Source organism: Chaetura pelagica, unplaced genomic scaffold (genome assembly GCF_000747805.2).
Source record: "Chaetura pelagica isolate M959 unplaced genomic scaffold, ChaPel_1.0 scaffold130, whole genome shotgun sequence".
NCBI lineage: Eukaryota > Metazoa > Chordata > Aves > Apodiformes > Apodidae > Chaetura > Chaetura pelagica.
This window is the reverse complement of record NW_009951915.1, coordinates 684,085-700,981: the sequence shown is the minus strand read 5'-3', so window position 1 is coordinate 700,981 and position 16,897 is coordinate 684,085. Positions and strand designations below refer to the sequence as shown.

The 16,897-nt window shown below is 47.9% G+C and overlaps 1 protein-coding gene across 1 annotated transcript in view; it reads right to left on the bottom strand.

Moving 5' to 3' along the window:
- The window catches only part of OBSCN (obscurin, cytoskeletal calmodulin and titin-interacting RhoGEF), a 183,002-nt gene extending 171,897 nt beyond the window's left edge, over positions 1-11,105 (bottom strand). Inside the window, exons 1-4 of the mRNA XM_009994678.1 lie at positions 10,380-11,105; positions 9,971-10,259; positions 4,903-5,172; positions 2,196-2,456 (exon numbers count right to left, since the gene is read on the bottom strand). Coding sequence (XP_009992980.1) covers positions 2,196-2,456; positions 4,903-5,172; positions 9,971-10,259; positions 10,380-11,105 — 1,546 coding nt within the window. The remainder of the gene's footprint in view (positions 1-2,195; positions 2,457-4,902; positions 5,173-9,970; positions 10,260-10,379) is intronic.
- Between the last annotated feature and the right edge of the window lie 5,792 nt (positions 11,106-16,897).

Below are 16,897 nucleotides of genomic sequence, written 5' to 3'. Positions count from 1 at the left end.
CAACGAGACTCCAACTGGAATCCCAAGGAGGACACACTGAGGAGCAATTCATCCAGCTTAAAGAAGGTGTGTGAGGCAGGTGAAATGAGTCACACAGTGCAGATACTCAAGTATTCATGACTATAAAGGGAGCCTGTACAATGGGCCTAGACCAAAAACCAAACTCTGGCACAACTGATCTCCCTGCCTCGGTTTGCCCACCTTTAAAGCTGAAGTGGTAACAATATAAGATACTGAGCAAATCATATATTAACATTGTTTGCCTGATAAATGATACAAAAGCAGGCAACACTGATCTGTCCAGCTAATTGGGAAAAAAAAAAAAAGTGAATATAGTACACAGGATCCTTCAAGCAGACAATCAGACATGCACAAAGTGTAAAAATAGGAAATCTCAATGTGATATTCTTTTCCTTCATTGCACAAATAGACACAGGGTGGTTGGGGGTGCAGAGTTACCAGCCTGTCAGTTACTGCTGGTCAGAGCTGGACACCAAAGGTTCCATTAGTGCAGTATTAAGCTGGACACTAGACCCTGGAATCAGATCTCTTGACCTTACCATCAGAAACTGTAATGTAATATTTTGTTCAGAGATTCCTGTTTGTGGGAAGGCAGCTCCTTCTCTTTTACTATTCCATGAATCAACATTCGATTCATAGATTAAAGAGCAGAGTCCAAAATCAACCAGAACTTTGCTTTTCCTGTGGAATAGGCACTTGGCTGAACATTAAATGTTTCCAAATACCTTGGAAACTGCCACAAAGCTAAGTGTGACACCCCATTTTTTCCTCATTTTGTCTCAGTAGCATCAGAATGCCCCAGCCAAGTTTAGACAACACAGCAGTTATAAACCTTTATTCAAAGATTGCTTTTTACTGCTCAGTAATTGTGATTTGGAGGTGGCAGTGGGAGAAAAGAAGAATTATTCTTCCCAAATGGTGACTAGACTTGGGGACTTGAACAATGGAAACTGGAACTGCAGAAGAGCCAGAAATCACACGCAGTTCTCTGCCTTAAATGAAGCAGCTTTTGCCCAGAAAAGGCAATGCTATCAACACAAAAGTTCATAAAATCAGGCCACTTCATCAGAATTTCATTTTGGGTCCAATCTCACTGACACTGCACCTGCTGCTACTGCTTTCTCTGCAGAAACCCTTGCTCAGATCAGATGTGCCAGCTGAAGGAATCTCCAGCCTGCATCTTCTGTCAGTGCCCCCAAGCAAAGGTGATCAAGACAAAGGTCCCTTCTTCCACCATCGCTACTTTCACAGGGTCTTGACAGCTTTGTCGTGTCAAAGGATGAGAGAGGACACAGCTCTGCTGGTCTCCACAGAAGGAAGGAAACTATATCTTCAGGAGGAAACATCTCCCCTTTCTCTTGCAGGGTTTTTCATATTGATATTACTATATTATACTTGGATGCAAACAGCTTAAGAAGCTAAAATCAAAGTTTGGTGAACTTTTAACTGCCCTTTAAATGTTTTGTGTGTGTGTAGATGTTCCTCTAGAGATGTTTTTGCTTGCTAGAATGGAAATATTCTGACAAAAAATATCCAGGGCACCTCTCTACTTCCCTGTCACAGCCAGCACACCCACAAGCTACCCTCAGGTCTCTGCAGACTGAAGACCTAGGGCAGGAACTGAACATTGGCTGACTCTCCCCTCCAAATCCTCAGCAAAGAGAGAGCAGGAGGGATAAATGGCCCCTGTTTGCTAGAAGAACTATCCCCAGAGCAAGAACTGATAAATATTCCTCAGATAAACTAATTATTTTGGAAGGTGGGGGTCAGGGAGTAGGTGACACACAGAGCTCTGTGTACAATGAAATGACTTATGCAACTTATGTGATGTTTTCTAACACCTCTTGATGAGGAGAACATGCATGTCCCTCACCCCATGTTTTACTCAGTTACCAGTTTGCACCCACTCCAGCACAAAATGAGGTTGGTAAGGAGAAGACACATGTTTATGCCCTGCTGTTTCCCCAGGACTCTCCTCTCTCTGTTTTGATCTCTCTACCACATTTCATAACACTGTCATTCAGGCTGTTTGCTTTTTGTGGCCAACATCAAACCTTCTGCTGTCCTAGGACACCAAACCTACCTTGGCAGCACCTAAAACAACAGACCTAACATGGGAGGACCTGCCAGCTAAGGAAGACCCAACATCAAGGCCAGATAAAAGCAAAGCTTACTGGTCACAGTGAACTGGGTAGAAGTCCTGCTTTCACCAGCCAGGAAGACAATCTCACCAGCATCTTCCATCTTACACTCTCGGATGATCATGGTGTGTTGCTTCCCAGAGCACGTGATGGAGATTCGGTCGCTGGGTTTCACTTCCTCTTTATTTTTCAGCCATTGGATGTTCTGGCATTCACTGTCCAGCTCCACACAGAAGATGGCTGTATCATTTAGGAAAACTGCAGTCTTCCGTGGAAGCTTTTTAACGATGTTCCCTTTAAATAAGAAATTGATTAGGATCAGCAAACGGCAGATGTTAAAGTCTCTGGCAACACTGGACCATCCAGGCTATGACAGGACTAACCAACAGCTCTCACCTCATCAAAACATTGTAGACACTACACAGACATCCCTAAATGAATTCCCAGGCTCTGAGTTATACAGAACAGATAATCCCAAGGATTCATTTTGGCCTTCAAAGAGGGAAAAGCAATCTTGTTCTACTAGAGTCACTCATGTTTCTTCCCCACTATGCAGAGTCTGCTCTTGCCTAAACACAGGGTACATGGTCTTGCCAAGAGCAGGTTTGACAGTAACACAACTTTAATTGCCTGCATATGCTGGGAATTCAAATTAAAACTTTGCTACAGTAGGTCATTCTTAAACCAGACAGGTCTTTCATCTCTTTTTGGGATTCTGCCTCCATCAAATTCACATGCCCAAGACTGCAAACAAACCAGTCCCCTGTATTGACAAAAAAATGCACTGAAAAACTCCAGTTTCTTCTTGGAGTCAACCCAGAAATTCACATAGAATGTGAAGCATTTGAGTCCTTTCCAAGTGACTGTGACGATTATCACTTACTAAAATAAACCCAAAGTTACAAGATGTGACAATTCACAGGAAAGCTTGGACAAAGCATCAGAAGGCCATCCCTGTGGACAGCTGGGGACTGGCTCCAGCCTTGGGATAATCCCTGTAAGGTAAAAAAGCCCTGATCTAGGCAAAGCACCTAGAGCTACGTAACAAGAAGCAATGCTGAAGTCCTTCATGGAGCAACAGATCTGGCACATGGTCCCTCAGTAGGATTCAAGATCCCAGTTCTCTGCTCATCCTCTCCAAAGCCTGGCTGCATGTTTGTTCCTTGCTGCTCTCAGCACTGTCTCCATCCCTGCAGCCCTTTGCATCCTGCCAAGCTCTCACTTTCACCCAACCTCACCCTGTTTTCTCCAATCTTCTCCCCCTGGTGCAGACAGAGGCTCTCCCAGCAAGGCTCTGCCTCCATTGCCTCCTGAGAGCTCCACCTGGTCTAGTCACTCTTCTTTTTTAATGGAACATGTCATAGTACCATGGCACACACAATTAAATACCAGCTGCCCCATCTTGGCCAAACACACCTGCAGTGCCTCCACCCATGTGCACTCTCAGCTCTTTGCTACTGATACAAAAAGGAATCTGCAAAAGGATGCAGGTCAGCCAGCTGTGTTGCACCAATTTATGTTGCAAAAAGCTTCTGGTTTAACTGGGAATAAAGTCAGGTTTCAAATGAGTCAGGACAAGTGCAATCCTGTAGCTATGGAAGGTCTCCAACTGATGCAACAGGAGACATGTCAATGATACCAGCAGGCCAGAAATAAGCAAGCAATATGCAACAGGAGACATGTCAATGATACCAGCATAAGATTCAGGCCAGAAATAAGCAAGCAATTTTTTATGCTGAGGGTGGTGAAACACTGGTACAGGTTGCCCAGAGAGGTGATAGAAGCCCCATCCCTGGAAGCACCCCAGATCAGGTTGAACAGGGCTCTGAGCAACCTGACCTTGTCAAGGATGTCCCTACTCACTGCAGGGGAGTTGGATTAAATGACCCTTAAAGGTCCCATCCAACCCAAACCACTCTATGATAACCATAATCAAAATCAAAACTGCAGGACCTGGGGTTGCACAGGTAGGATGTTGCTCATACAGAAAGTCAGGGAGCTCAGAACCAACGGCTCCTTCTGCAGACATTTTCACACCCCTGGTGTGTGTGTCTACTCATTGTGAGACACCTACACCATACCAGGCTCTACACCTAGTTGGCCCTTCTGTCCTAAACCACTAGATTCAGAGGCTTGAGCATGAATCTATATCCACATTTTGCCCTTTTCTCATCAGCTTTCCAAATTCCTGAGAACAGCTCCAGCTGTCAGGGATCCAAAGCAGGGATCTGGTTACCAATCCCAAACCATACTGGTGCTGAACACATCCTGCACCACACATGGACCATAAGCCACAGCTGCTGAGCCAGCTTCCCAGTGTGGTCTGCACCACCCTTGGACAAGGTTCACCATTGTGTTTGCCAGACACCAGACAGGATGTGTGTGAGACTGTGGTAAGGGACACATCTGGTGCTTGTGATCACATTAAAGGAAGTCTACAGTGCTAGGCTGCAGCTAAAGGACTTCTAGGAAGCTCCTTGAGGCACGGGTCCCCAGCACGTGATGTATATTGTGAAGCAACACAATCTGTCCATGTTCTCTGTCCCCATGTGCCAGATACACCCAGGCAGGAAACCCAGGGACCCACTGACCAACCACACATGTCTCTCCTCTCACACCAGGAGAGTCTGCTGCCCTTCACCCCAGGCGTGCGTGGGGCAAAGGCCCATCCTTTCCTCCATGAACCCCACGCTTGGCGAGCAAGACTTGGCCAATCTGAAACACAAAGAGCCATTCCTACCTTGGACAGACAGCTCAGCGATGGTCCTGCTCCCTTCTTTCATCTCACAGATGTAGACAGCATCATCATCTGCAGTGACGTTCTGCACCGTGAGCCGGCGGTACGTGCCCTCCTCCTCGATGCTGTACTTGGTGCTCTGCTGCAGCTTGGTTTCCTCCTTGAACCAAGCTGTCTCTGTACTAGGAACAGGTACTTCACATTGGAAGGTGGCAGATTCCTTCTCCCTCACCTCAAGATCCTTCAGCTTTTTCTTGAAGGGTATTGAAGGCTCTGAAAAGGATAAAAGGAGAAACGGGAGCTTATGATGGTCTGTGCTGAGAGTTGCACAAATAAATGAGTCCATAGAAAAAGACTCAAGAGCAACAGTGCTTGTTAATTATGTGGATTTGTCTTGAGCTGCCATTGAAACTCATCATTAAGCCCTACTACTTACTGTAGGTGTTCTGCTCTAACGTGAATAAATCTTAGATCCCAACAGGTTTTTAAGGACTTAGACAAAAATGAAGCAGTGTCAGTCTGAACTGCAGTGCCTGCCCCACAGAGGAGTTGTCTCTAATCAAAAGTAGTTGGTTAACTAATCAGGTTAATGAATTCTGCTCTTGTAGCCTGCTTGTCCTCTAGCATGAACATTTCTGCATCGCACCTTGTCATTTAGTGCTGACAAGATGAAGGGCAGGCTCCTCCCAGGCTGACTCTACAGGTAGTAACAGCCACTGCAGGATGGAGTAAAAGCCCTTGAAAGGAATGATACAGCTGGGGAAATAACAAACAAGCTGGTCGTGGGGAGAGAGCCCAGGGCAGCAATGCTAGGTGGGCACGAGCAGCTGAGCTGGTCTGATGTTTTCGGGGTCTCACAGCAGACGTGAGCTCAGAAGAGGTGAGCTGGTCTGAAAGGGCAGAGGAAGATTGGAAGTGGCTGTGCACAGAGGGAGAGATGTGGGGGAAAGCACAGGGTAACTGATGGAGGAGTTCTCTGTTCTCCCCACCAGCACCAAAGGCTGCATCAGCTTCTGTCAATGACAAGAAAAGAACTAGAGAAAGAGCCCAAGTCCCCTGACTCTCTCTGCTTTCCTCCAGCAGTGGGGCTGCAGTGCCCTGGCTGAGGGAGAAACCAGAGTGTAGATCCCACGTGCAAAACAGCTGCAGAACAGGGAGGGAAGGCGTTTTATGAACAGAACAATGTTTAATTCCAGCGACAGCTGCACTGTGAAATCATCCTGATACCCCAGCACTGAATTGGAGAAAGGGGAGCTGGACTGAAGAGGACAGATGGTGGTCACAGCCACAGGGCTGGTGCCACGGTCATGTCACAAGCTTGGATTAGTCAGTGCTGATGCATCTCCACTCATGCTTCATGAGACATCATGTCTTGACATGTACCTTCACCTTCTAATAATTACCGCATCAGCTCCCAGCCTTTTTTTTGTACCTCCATTCTCCCTCTCTCTGATCACTCACAAACTCCCGGGATGGTAATTTCACGTGGTCACTAGCAATCCATAATGCCAAGGGTTAGTCTAAGAGTCAAACATGAGTAGACTTGCCTTAGACTTAAAAGCCCATGCCCACTGTGGCACCTCCTGCTCAAAATTTAGGCCCTCAAACATCCCACATCCAAACTGTGATGTCCAGGAGCACTCGTGTGATAAAATCCAGATCTGGTAGCTCAGCATATAACTGAGTCCATTAGCTGTCCCCTCCTGTTCCATCATTAGGACAAGTGCTCCTACAGAAGACCTCCTATTTTTGATCTGGTTTGTTCTTTTCTCAACTCGAGCCCTAGAAACCCAAGCATTCAGCTCCACAGATCTTCTCTTCAGAAGAGAAGAGGCACAGCCACAACTGCAGCTGTCACATCAACAGTTCCAGCAGCTCCTAGCTGAGCACAGTCTGGACAGAGATACCAGACTTTAAGGGCCAGACAGGACACCTGGAAGGAGCAATATTATCTGCTACCTGGGTTGTTATACCAAGATGAAAACCTGACTGGGAAGCATCCCTTCAGGAACAGGAAGGTGACTCTTGCTCACCTTGGTTATTTTCTTAAATTTTCTTAAAATAAACTTGGTTATGTTCTTAAAAAATGTTTTGCCTGAACACACTTCAATCAAGGCAAACCAAAGTCCTGCCCTTAAAAGCCTTTGCTACAGTTACACACACCTGCTCTGACCACGCTCTACGTGCTAATTATCCTTCATCCTTCAACCAGCAGGCAGCTCAGGCTTCTGCCCTGCAATTTTCAACCTAAACATAGGGAAAAGCTTCTTTTCTGTGAAGGTGACAGAGCCCTGGGCCAGGCTGCCCAGAGAGGTTGTGGAGTCTCCTTCTCTGGAGACATTCAAAACCCCCCTGGACACGTTTCTGTGTGATCTGCTGTAGGAATCTAAAGGTGCCTGGACAAGCTTCCACCACTTTGTGCCTTTAGTCTTCTTCCCAGCTACTGTGCTCTCCAAGTTTCCTTTCCACCTCCATGTTTTTAAACTTCACTTTCAGATCTCAGATGTGACTACCATGACAGTGGTCATCCAAAACCACTTCAGGTCAGAAGGAGAACAAAGTGGCCTCAGCACCAGCCTGTTTACCCAGTCTCTATCCTGGCTTGTAACCTCTAACCTTTTCACACAGTATCTGATTACTGTGTTCAGGGACTCAGATGAACATTGCTTGGTCCAGGCCAAAAGATGGAGCCTTGTGTGCTGTTCTTGCTAAGTTTACATATGGCCTAGGGACATAGAATCATAGAAAGACTTTGGTTGGAAAAGACCTCTAAGATCATCCAGTCCAACCATTAACCCAGCACTGTCAAGGCCACCACTAAACCATGTCCCTCACCACATCTACATGGTTTTTAAACATCTCCAGGGACGGGAACTCCACCATTGCCCTGAGCAGCCTGGGCCAGGGCCTGACAACCCTTTTGGGGAAGAAATATGTCATCCCAGTACCTGTGTCTGTGGACACACACTGTGGATGTGCCCACAGTGTCACAGACTCTACAAACATTCTGTTACCCACAGAAAGACCAACTCACCATCATGGTGCTTAGCAAGGGTGGCTGCCTGGAGAATTTACCTTCTTCTGCATGACTGAGCAAAGAGCAGGTTGTGTGACCTCCCTAAGCCCAATGGCAAAGGAGCTAATGGCATCAGCAATGGCATAAACAGCAGAATTAAAAGCTCCCTTCACTGCTACATCATTCTGAGCCATCTTTGGAGGCTCAAGATGGACTTCTGGTGACACAAAGAAGAGTCATTCAGGGCCTATTTATAACCAACACAGATAGATTTTCCATGGGACCCATCTCAGAAAGCCCAACATGGTAACAAAGCAACAGACCATAAACATTTCCACTTAAGCCCTCTGACTCACAGGCATCTCTTGACAATGGACATTGATGAATAACTTTTTCCCATGATATTTGCTCCCAGACCTGCAGCTTCACATGCTTTCCTGATCTCCTTTGGAACCAGCTGCCCCCATTGAGAATAATGAAATAATCAAGGGCAGAGGGAGAGGGTGTTTGTCTTTGCAAGACAAGTTCTGGGCAAGTAACAGACCTTGGACCATCCTCAAAGTGAACCACCCACCCAAGGGCCAAGTTTGGTCTTCAGCTCTGAGTCCCAACTCATGATGTAATCATGGCTTTATGGAAGAGGACAAACTCCCTTCCCAGCATCACTCTTGCACCTTAGATAGCAATGAGTGGGACAAGCATCAGTGAGTTCCATGAATCCAGTGTCACTGAGGGAGATGGGGACTGAGTCATTCATGGGAAAGATGGTGAGTTTGAGAGGAAAGGTCCACAAAAGGGAAACTAGAAAACCAAATAAAATCTGGGACTCTTAAAGCTGGGTACGAAGCACAGACCATTCCTATTAATTTGGATTGCTAATTTATTTTGCTTGAAGTCAAAACCATCTATTTTGTCACTCAAAATGGCAAAGCCTTTGAGAATTACACCTGGGAGTTAATTTCCAGGCGCTCCCTGGGTGGCAAACTGCCTGCTGAAACCTTGCCAAGTGGGAGAGCAGCTTGAAAACATAGAGTTGCCTTTGTGAAAATATGTGTGTTACACTTTTGTTGCCATTCTGAAGAAGCTGGTCTGATCGCCACCCACACTGAGGGACTCTCTGAAGGCAAGTTCTTCACCGCTGACCACAACAGAGGCATCACAGACCTGGTAGAGTTCTGGAAGCATACAAGGACTACAGGCTATCCAGCAACACAAGATGGGGAAAGGCTGAAGAGCCTGGCAACAACAAGGCTGCTGGTTGGTCACTCCATACAGAAAAAGTGAGATGGACTGTAATCAAAGTTGGAGTAGGTCCCCCAGGGGACCAAAGGCAACCTGAGACACTCAACTAGGGGGGGAGGAGTTTCTTCTACTACCACTTTATTGGCATGTCTGCCAGCTCAGCTAACCCCTGTGGTGAATGCAAACCAGGATGTGACCAAAGCCTGGAGGGTAAGATGGGGCTTCACAGTCACTGATCAGGAGGATGGTACCAGATCTCTAAGATTACTGTAAAAACAGGCTGGGTGGGAGCTTTGGAGACCTGGTTCATCCCAGCTGCCTCACAACCACCTGGTTCTACATCATCCATCCCTGACCAGTGCGCATTTATTGCCCTTCCTAAACCTCCCCCAGTAATGAGACCCTCTCTTCAGGGCACCTATTCCAGTGCTCAACCCCCTTTACAACCAGAGGATTTTATTTTTTCACAGCAAGAGTGGTCAGACACTGGAACAGGCTGCCCAGGGAGGTGGTGGAGTCACCATCCCTGGATGTGTTTAAGGATTGCTTGGATGTGGTGTTGGTGGAGATGGTTTAGGGGAGAACTTTGTAGAGTGGGGATGATGGTTGGACTCGTGGATCCCAAGGGGCTTTTCCAACCTGAGTAGTTCTATGATTCTATGACTCATAGAACAGGTTGAACAGGGCTCCTTAGAGAGGAGTGCTCCTTAGATCAGTGGCAGAAGTGTTGTTGATGCTCCCACCCCAATTCAGAGACGCACCGGCTGCCTCCTCAAAGGCATCACCACCCTGGTGAGAGATGGAAGCACCCACCTTTGACAGTGACAAGCACCGAGCTGTAGGTCTGCCCTGCCAGGTTGGAGGCGGTGCAGGTGTACAGCCCGTTGTCCACCTGCTTGCAGAAGAGGATCTTCAGCACGAAGTTCTCCTGGTCATCCTCGTAGATGACGTGCCGCCGCCCTTCCAAAATGACCTCGTTGTCCTTCTTCCACACGATCTCCGGCTTGGGCTCCCCCGTCACGTAGCAGCTCAGCTTGGCGTGCTTCCCCTCCGTCACGCTGCACGTGCGGGTCAGCGCCGCGAAGGCGGCGTTGCGGGCCCCCTTGGCTGCAAGTCCAGCTGCCCTCTCGTAATCCCGGGAGAGGCCGTAGCCGAGGCCAGACAACCCTTCTGCCACGGGGTAAGGCTGGGCAGACGTGGAGTCAAAAGCCCCGTGGGTCACGTCCGTCTTCCTGATCTCCTCCCGCCTCTTCTGCAAGTGGGACAGCAAAGACGCCGTCTTGCCGCATCCGCTGTCCAGGTGGCTGCTGATGCTTCCAGGGTTGGAAGGACCTTTTGTTTCCACCACCAGAGCTGCTGAGGCGCTGGCAGAGCCGATGAGATTCTCTGCCCGGCAGGTGTAGGTGCCGCTGTCCCCCAGCCGGGCACACTGGATGGTGAGAGCGTTTGACTCCCCGGCGGACTCGATCTGGAAGCGCCCGGCGTCGGCGCGGTTCCGCAGGTACCTCCCGTCCTTCTCCCAGTTCACCGAGAGGGGAGGGCTGCCCTGGACTTTGCACTTGAACATGACGTCTTCTCCCAGGGTCACTCTGATGGAAGAGGGTTTCTGGATGAAGTAGGGGGCTGACTCTGTCACCGTGGTCTCCTCTCCCACCTTGATGCTGACGGCTGCAAAGGCTTCCCCGATGGTGTTCTTGGCCCGGCAGATGTACTGGCCACTGTCCTCCAGGCTCAGGTCGTAGATCGTTAGCCGGTAGAGATCCCCGTCCTCTGTGGTTTTAAACCTTCCCCCAGACTGGACTGGGAGTTTATCCTTTTCCCAGCTCACAACTGGGATGGGGTTCCCGATGATCTGGCAGCTCAGGGTGGCATCTTTCCCCACGGACACCAGGAACGCCTTCGGCCGGGTCAGGAACCGGGGCACTCCGCTGAGCGAGCTGTAATCCATCTTGACTTCCTTCCTGAAAGGTGGGGAAGATAAAGGTCAAGAGAGAACATATTAGATGGTGCAGGCAAACCCACACAAACTCTTCTTTCTTCTTTGCTGCTCCTTACATAGACCCCTGGATGTCCTCTCCCTTCTCCTAGACTGAGTCCACTACAAGAAGCCCTATCCCTGCATTGACTGGTGATTATTTTGGTAAGTGCAGAAAAGCTAAAACCTGGACCCCACCAGCACCAGTAACCATAGAATCACCCCCTGGCTCCAACCTCCTCTCAGGCAGCTGCAGAGCCAGCAGGTCTCCCCTCAGCCTCCTTTGCTCCAGGCTGGACACCCCCAGCTCCCTCAGCTGCTCCTGCTCACACTTGTGCTCCAGCCCCTTCCCCAGCTCCCTTGCCCTTCTCTGGACACGCTCCAGCCCCTCCATGTCCTCCTTGTCCTGAGGGGCCCAGACCTGACCCCAGCATTCCAGGTACAGCCCCATCAGTGTTCATCACAGGGGAAACTGTGCACCATCTGCCTCTCCCTGGGAGCAGGATTAGACCTGACAATAGTGCTCTGTAAGAAAAGCAACTGCCCCAGCTCCAAGCCTCTCTGGAAGTCCTGCTCAGAAGGCTTGAATTCACCATTTCTCTCCAAACTACTACATCTCTTTGGTTTCATGCTGCCAGACTCTCCTGCCTTAGAACTCTCATGCAGTTCCTGTCTGAGCTGCATGAACAGTCTCTGTTAAGGGGTGATTGTGTTCCTGCTCTCACATCTCTGCTTGGGCACCTTCAAAGAGCCACACCAAGCAAAACGACCAGGGCTCTGACTGTTGTAACTCACTCAGAAAGGAAATAATAACCAGTCACTGTGACAGAAATATCCTCCTTAATCCTGCAGCACTTTGGCTTCCTCACTGGCCACAAACCCACCCACTCCCTCACCCAATGGCAGATGATCTCACAATCTGCCCCCCCACACCTCCAGCAGAAATCAGGAGGAGCAGGCCAAAATCTGTTTTTTCTTTCTTGAACAACCATTCCAGCAGGGGGTTCCTTAATTTTTCCATTCTCCTGCAGCTCCTGCTGCAGTGCATTAACATTAACGTGCACTGATGGCACCAGGGAGCAGGGGTTGGGTTGTCCTGCAGCACAACCTGGGGGAAACTGCTTATTTTCCCTGTGTCTTGGCTTCCCACCCCTTTCATCTTCATATCTCACAAATTATTGTGTGCACATTGTACACATGACCACAGACTTCCTGGAGTATATGACAAATCACGCATGAAAATCAACAGCAAATTGCAATTTTTCATTCCATTTGTGCTGCTGGGGGGTTGAAAGACAGGACTGGTCATTAAAACTAAATACTTGGAAAGTGGTGGCATAAAAAAAATACAAAATGGTGTTGGTTATAATCATTATTACCACTGAAGATGGCATAGCTGAGCTAACCTTCAGATCTCATTTGGGCCACAGTCTTCTTTCTATCTTTAACAGGAAAAATCATACACTGTGTCCTTTCCTATCCTGTCCCCCCTTCAAAGAACATACAAAACTCTCCAGAAGCAGCCAAAGGCTTTAGAAAAATAAAAGTACAAATTGATCCTTTCTAAACTGGTTCAGTGTTGGTTCCTTTTGTTTCCAGGTATCAAGCAAATTCCACCCAAAATCTTTAGAAATTAGAGAAAATGCTTTCAAAGCTTAAATATGGGGGGGGGGGGGGAATAAATAAACAATGGGGGGAAATAATTCTTAGTGAACACTAAGAGTGCAAAGAATGATTGACTTGCAATCATCAGTGCAAAGACCAACTGACCTTCCATAGAGTGGTCACCTTCAATACTAATTCAATTAACGTACAGAATCATTTTTCCCTTGCTCTCAAACTGGCCTAGAAATCCATGAAGTAGTTTGCACTTCTTTAGTCCCTCTTACCACCTTCAGCCTCTCTCCTCACTTGAGCTTTAAAAGGTGTTTTCCAGAAACTCTGGCAAAGCTGCAAGCAGAGAAGCTGCATCAATGGTTAGAAGATGCAGACACAAGCCTTGGGCTTGAGCCAAAGTACATTGAAGTCAGTGGAAATTTCCACTGAAGTCAATTGACTGACAATCAGAGCCTTCTGCTAATTTGGGGGAGGACCATTTCAATGTTCAGAGGGGGATGCTGGGATTCGAGCTCATCTCTGGTGAACCCGTCAGCAACATTCACTCCATTAATAAGAATTAAGAATCAAACCAGAGGCTCAGAGCTCATGGCTTAACCTTTCTCAGCCATTAGCTTGAGTTTCAGGCTGCACCGTGTCGTCAAAGTGCTTGGATCCATCTTCAGAAGACACTGCCATGCCTCATCCTTCCCAGCTCCCTGGTGGTTTCTGGCAGGTGTGTCACTACGACTCATTTCCAGCTTCAAATCCTTCGCAGCCAGAAGAACAAAAACCAAGGTTGCTTCACTTCTCCTTCAAAGTGGGTTCTGCATAAGATGGGGAAGTGCCTGGAGCACAGAAATGCCTTCAGACTCGAGAGGGGCCTGCTTGGGAGCCAGCCAACAGTGGCTTCTATCAACACTACTTGCATGGCATTTTCTTTGCCTGGTCTCCAGGAGAAGCATCCATGCCTGGAAGAGAGCTCTACTCCATGGAAACATGGTGGGTGCTCTCCAAGCTTGGCTCTTACAATACTGATCACTTCTTAAAGCTCTGGGGTATCCTTCTCCCAGGAATCAGTGAAAACTGTGTGTTCTCATCAATGCTCTTTTAATTTCTAACATGGTAGGTAAGCAAAACAGGGTTTGTTCCTTGCTCTGGTGCTGGTTTACTTCTCTAATCATGAGAAAGTCATTCAAACACTTGTCTCTTCAGTCCTTGTCTGAAAAAGGGGGTAAAAACCTTTTCCTATGGGTGTTGAGAGCATGAAATTCAGTCACAGACACAAAATCCTCACCTGGAGCAAGGATGAAGCTGCAATAAGTATCTAACACTCATAGAGAACAAACCATTTAGATAAGCTGCACTAGATAAACCACATCTTGTAAGTTTAAATGGGATAAAATGCATCACATTAGATTAGGCTGACAAACAGATTAAGGAGGAAGAGAGAGGATGTAACCTTGTGAGCACAGTGAGAGGATAAGATTTAATATTTCTACAGCATAACTTGTTAATCAATTAAGTAAACAATGAGATTAATTCAGATTCTTTATCTGTGCATTCAAACCTCAAAAAAAAAAAATAATAATTAGCAACCCTCCACAAATTCCAGGACAGCTTCCTTGGAAGTGATGGGAGTGACAACAAAGCATGAATAAACTGAGTCAGTGCAGATGCCCTTTCCAATTAATCTCAGACATTCACCAGTGTCATATTTCTCCTCGTAATCCCTCCGTGATTAATCATTTGCAGCAGAGATCACATTCCCATCTGGGTATTTCTGAGCACACCAAAGGCAAAGTAGCAGCACTTGTAGTTTTGCTTCTGTCATTATTCATTCAGGTTTTCATGGGTTTATGTTTGGGGGAAAGAGGCATGAGTGCACAGACCTGTCAGATAATGCAACTGAATCAAATCACTGCCCAGGAACAGGGCCTGTGACTTGGCCATGCAGCCAGTCAAGGCCTCCCACCCATTCTCTTAGGATTAGAGAATCATTTTGGTTGGGAAGATCTTTCAGATCATTGAGTCCAACCCTTCCCCCAGCCCTGCCCAGGCCACCCCTGCCCCATGTCCCTCAGCACCATCTCCAGGGCTTGGAAATCCCTCCAGGGATGGGGACTCTGCCCTGGGCAGCCTGGGCCAGGGCCTGACAACCTTTTCCAGGAAGAGGTTTTTCCTAATATCTAATCTAAACCTCCCCTGGCACAACTTAAGCCTAATTCTTCTTGTCCTACTGCTTGTCACTTGGGAGAGGAGATCAACACCAACCTCACCACAACCTCCTCCTTCACTGCTTCCCACCTCTGCCCTGCACCTGTATCCCCACAGGCCATCGAGCAAGATCCTGGCAGTGGGATCCTGCTGGAATGATCTGAGCTGGAGAGTCCTGATGGGGAGTCCTAATGGTGGTGCCATCACTCTCTTGACCTCTTGTGATTCACTGTGCTCTGCTGGATGATCTGTTGCTCCCAGGTTGCTTCATCAATGTTGAGCAGCATCTGCAGAGCCTTTAACAACCTCGGAGAAGACAGAGGTCCCACACCCTGCACCCCTTCCCTCAGCAGCCTGTGACAATGCTCTGCTGTGAGAGAGGACAGAGGTAGCAGGTTATTCTCTGACGAAGCCTTTAAATGCAATGGTTAGAAGGGAAACCCTGCCCACCATGACCTGTGCAGCCCATCCACGAAAGCATTCCCAAGACAGATGCAGCCACAGGTAACACACCAGCACAGTGGGAGATTCAGAGGATGTAAAGTCCAGGTGAGGACAGACACCTAAACCCAAGAGACCACTGAAGCCCAAATTCAGATCATGAGCATGGAGGTTCTCTCCAGCACCACGTTTAGACTCATCCCACACCTGTTTGCTCATTTTCTCAACCTTCTTTTATCCTTTCTTTGCCCAAGCAGAAAACTGTTGATCTGGGGCCTTTATCTTGCCTTCAGAATTCGTATTTCCAGGACTGCAATGGCAACTCCTAAACCTTGCCCTCCACCCTCTCCTGCTGGAAAAGGTGCAATTCACAAGGAAATTCCCATCTCTGGGAGCTCTCAAAGATTGCCACTAAACCAGAAACTCTAACAATCAAGGCAGCACTGGTATTGCTGTGGTTTACATGACATATCCATCTGAAAACACCAGGAAATGTCATCTGTGGGTAGGAAGGGAAGTTGATGGGTGATAAAATGGGACGTGTTGATTTCCTTTGATGTTTCAAGTTCTGCTGAGGGAAAACAGCAGGATTCCAGCTGCCCTGTTGCTTCCAACAACCTCCCGAGGAATGGGCAGCTTTGGAATAGCACGAGTATTGGGTGTCAGCTGCAAGCTGAGTGACATCAGATGGGCACTGATGGATGCCCACCAGCCATTGCCCCAGGCAGGGTGTTTTCAGGGTGAAATGCACACCCAGCACACCCAGTGCTACATGACCAGTACATCCCTACATCAGGTGCAAGCAAGAGATTTGCACCAATGCACTAATTCTTGAGGGCAGAATATATCTGATGCCTGTTTGATCAGAGCAGGAACCGTGTCTGCCTCAGAGGATCTGGATGCAGAGCTGAGCTTGGACTACTCTGAATTCCACTTCAATGAGGGACAGCAGATTTGGGCATGTTCAAAGGTCATTTGATGAGCAGATGGAAGAGGTTTTTTTTCTGTGGTGGTTTGCAGGACTGGTCTCCAGGCACTGCAGATGTTGGACACAGAACACTTGCAAGAAACTAAACTTATTGCAATGGGTTTACACCTGAGCTCAGAGTAAGGCTCATGTGGAGAAAAGAAGCCTGGAGAAGACTGAGAGGGGATCTCATTAATGTTTATAAATATCTGAAGGGTGGGTGTCAAGAAGAAGGGGCCAGTCCCTTTTCAGTGGTGCCTTGTGGCAGGATGAGGGACAATGGACAAAAACTGGAACACAAGAAGTTCCACCTCAAGAGGAAAAACTTCTTCACGGTGAGGGAGAGCACTGGGACAGGCTGCCCAGAGAGGTTGTGGAGTTCCCTTCTCTGGAGACTTTAAAGACCCATCAGGATGCATTTCTGTGTGACCTGCCCTGCATGATCCTTCTCTGACAGGGAGGTTGGACTTGATAATGTCCAGAGGTCCCTTCCAACCCCGACCATTCCGTGATTCTATCTGCATTCCCTGCCATCTATTGCCTC